The sequence below is a fragment of the Pteropus vampyrus genome, unplaced genomic scaffold (assembly GCF_000151845.1).
Source record: "Pteropus vampyrus isolate Shadow unplaced genomic scaffold, Pvam_2.0 Scaffold271, whole genome shotgun sequence".
NCBI lineage: Eukaryota > Metazoa > Chordata > Mammalia > Chiroptera > Pteropodidae > Pteropus > Pteropus vampyrus.
This window is the reverse complement of record NW_011889052.1, coordinates 729,393-731,243: the sequence shown is the minus strand read 5'-3', so window position 1 is coordinate 731,243 and position 1,851 is coordinate 729,393. Positions and strand designations below refer to the sequence as shown.

The 1,851-nt window shown below is 37.8% G+C and overlaps 1 protein-coding gene across 1 annotated transcript in view; it reads left to right on the top strand.

Moving 5' to 3' along the window:
- SMARCC1 (SWI/SNF related, matrix associated, actin dependent regulator of chromatin subfamily c member 1) overlaps positions 1-1,851 on the top strand; it is a 130,202-nt gene that overhangs the window by 56,174 nt on the left and 72,177 nt on the right. The window contains exon 14 of the mRNA XM_011375447.1: positions 1,205-1,326. Within this exon, the coding sequence (XP_011373749.1) occupies positions 1,205-1,326 (122 nt within the window). The remainder of the gene's footprint in view (positions 1-1,204; positions 1,327-1,851) is intronic.

The window sequence follows — 1,851 nt, the reverse complement described above, 5'->3', positions numbered from 1 at the left end:
ACTGAATCAGAAGTGTCCTTAGAAATAGTCTATTTTATGGTCCTTAGGATTTTTAAATTCTTTTTTAACATACTCCAAAATAATTTGTTTCTTGATGCCCAGAATTTTTTTTCCCTTCTTTAATCCCCCCTGCTCCCCTACTTCCACCCCTGGCCTATGGATACTGTCGTTTCCCCTTAAGAACTGGATCTCTGAAGACAAGGTGTTCCCTCCCACACACTCGAGGTGTGCACCCAGGGCCTTGGCACTCCCGGCGCACTTTGGGAGCCTGGTGCACCCGGGGCCTGATGCACCCAGGGTATTGTCTGAGATGTGAACCCAATGGTCTGAGATGTGAACCCAGGACCTTCTGCATGTAAAGTAGATGTGCTAACCACTACACAATGGAGCCACCCCGACCCCCAGAATTTTATCAAGAGGAAGTTTCCATCTTCCCAGGTGCCGTACCTGAGGAAGCGATGATTTTGAAATTACTTTATTAGCAATACCAGGTTTTTACATAGAATCATTTGTAAAACCTTCATAATTTATATTCTAATATCCATCAGAGGTAATTTTTAGTAGGGGAAGTGATTGAGAGTATAGGCCCTATAGTTGGACTACCTGGAGTTATATCTCATTTATAATTTAAGCTTTGTGCATCATATTCTCGTCCACCAGTGGAGATGATAAGTAGTACCCGCAGTTAGTGTTGTCAGGAGTAAATGAGGACATGCACATGTAGCTGTTATCAGACACTTAGCTGTCAATCTTTGGGATAGGGGAAACCTTCTTATTATGCCTTATGAGTATTTTTTTGAGTCACCTTACAAATAACTTCAAAACTAGTAATTTAAATTTGATTTTAGGATTAGGTAAAACTGAACAGTACAAAGCAAGCTATTGTGAAAAAAGTTCTGAACTATGAATCTGAATTCCTCAGTGTAGAAACGGCCTTTGTTTAATTAACTTACTGTTTAATCTTATGAGACATTTACCTTCTCTGTTGATTTCCTCATTTGTAAAAGGGAGGAATAAATCTATGTCATCTAGACATCTTGAGAAGATACCTTAAAAATTTTGTAAGGCTGTTTTTACTTGAAATTTGTTTTTCTAGTCCCTGATAGTAGATCAACTTGGTTCGTTTTCTGTGGTGTAATATCAGAAGTTTGAGAGCTGTTATCTCTATAGTTCTCTCTTCTGAACTTTGGCTTCTTTTCTGTAGGAAGATGAGGATCCCGGCAAAGGTGATCAGAGTCGGTCCGTTGACCCTGGTGAAGATAATGTCACAGAGCAAACCAATCACATTATTATTCCTAGCTATGCGTCGTGGTTTGATTATAACTGGTGAGTGGGTCGCTGACATCTGTTAACTTGGTACTTAGAAGTGGGAAAACATTTTTTGAAATCGTGCTTTGCCATTCTGCCCAAGTCCTCACATCAATAATCACTGTCACATTGGATGAAGGAAGATAGAAAGTGATTTTATTTTAACTTTGGAATGTGTTCTTTAAAAGAATTTCAGGATGGAAAATAGATTGTGTTGTAACTTAGGGTTGTAACATTTTGTAAGCTTGAACCAAAGTCATTTGGAGTCAGTTATAATTCAGACAAGCAAATGCTTGAGTATTTAATGATTATAAAATATCAATGTTTATTATATGATTTTAAAACATTAAAGAAATACATAAAGAAAAATTCATCTCACTGCCCAGTAATGGGAAATAATAATAGCTTCATTTTAATAGCTATTTTAACATTAGGAGGCTTTTCATGTACAAACCCTGGTATGTAAAAAAGTTCAAGAAAACAGACCTCCTAAGCATTCTCCCCACTGTTTACCACAACCAGCCATTGTGGCATCATTGGAGC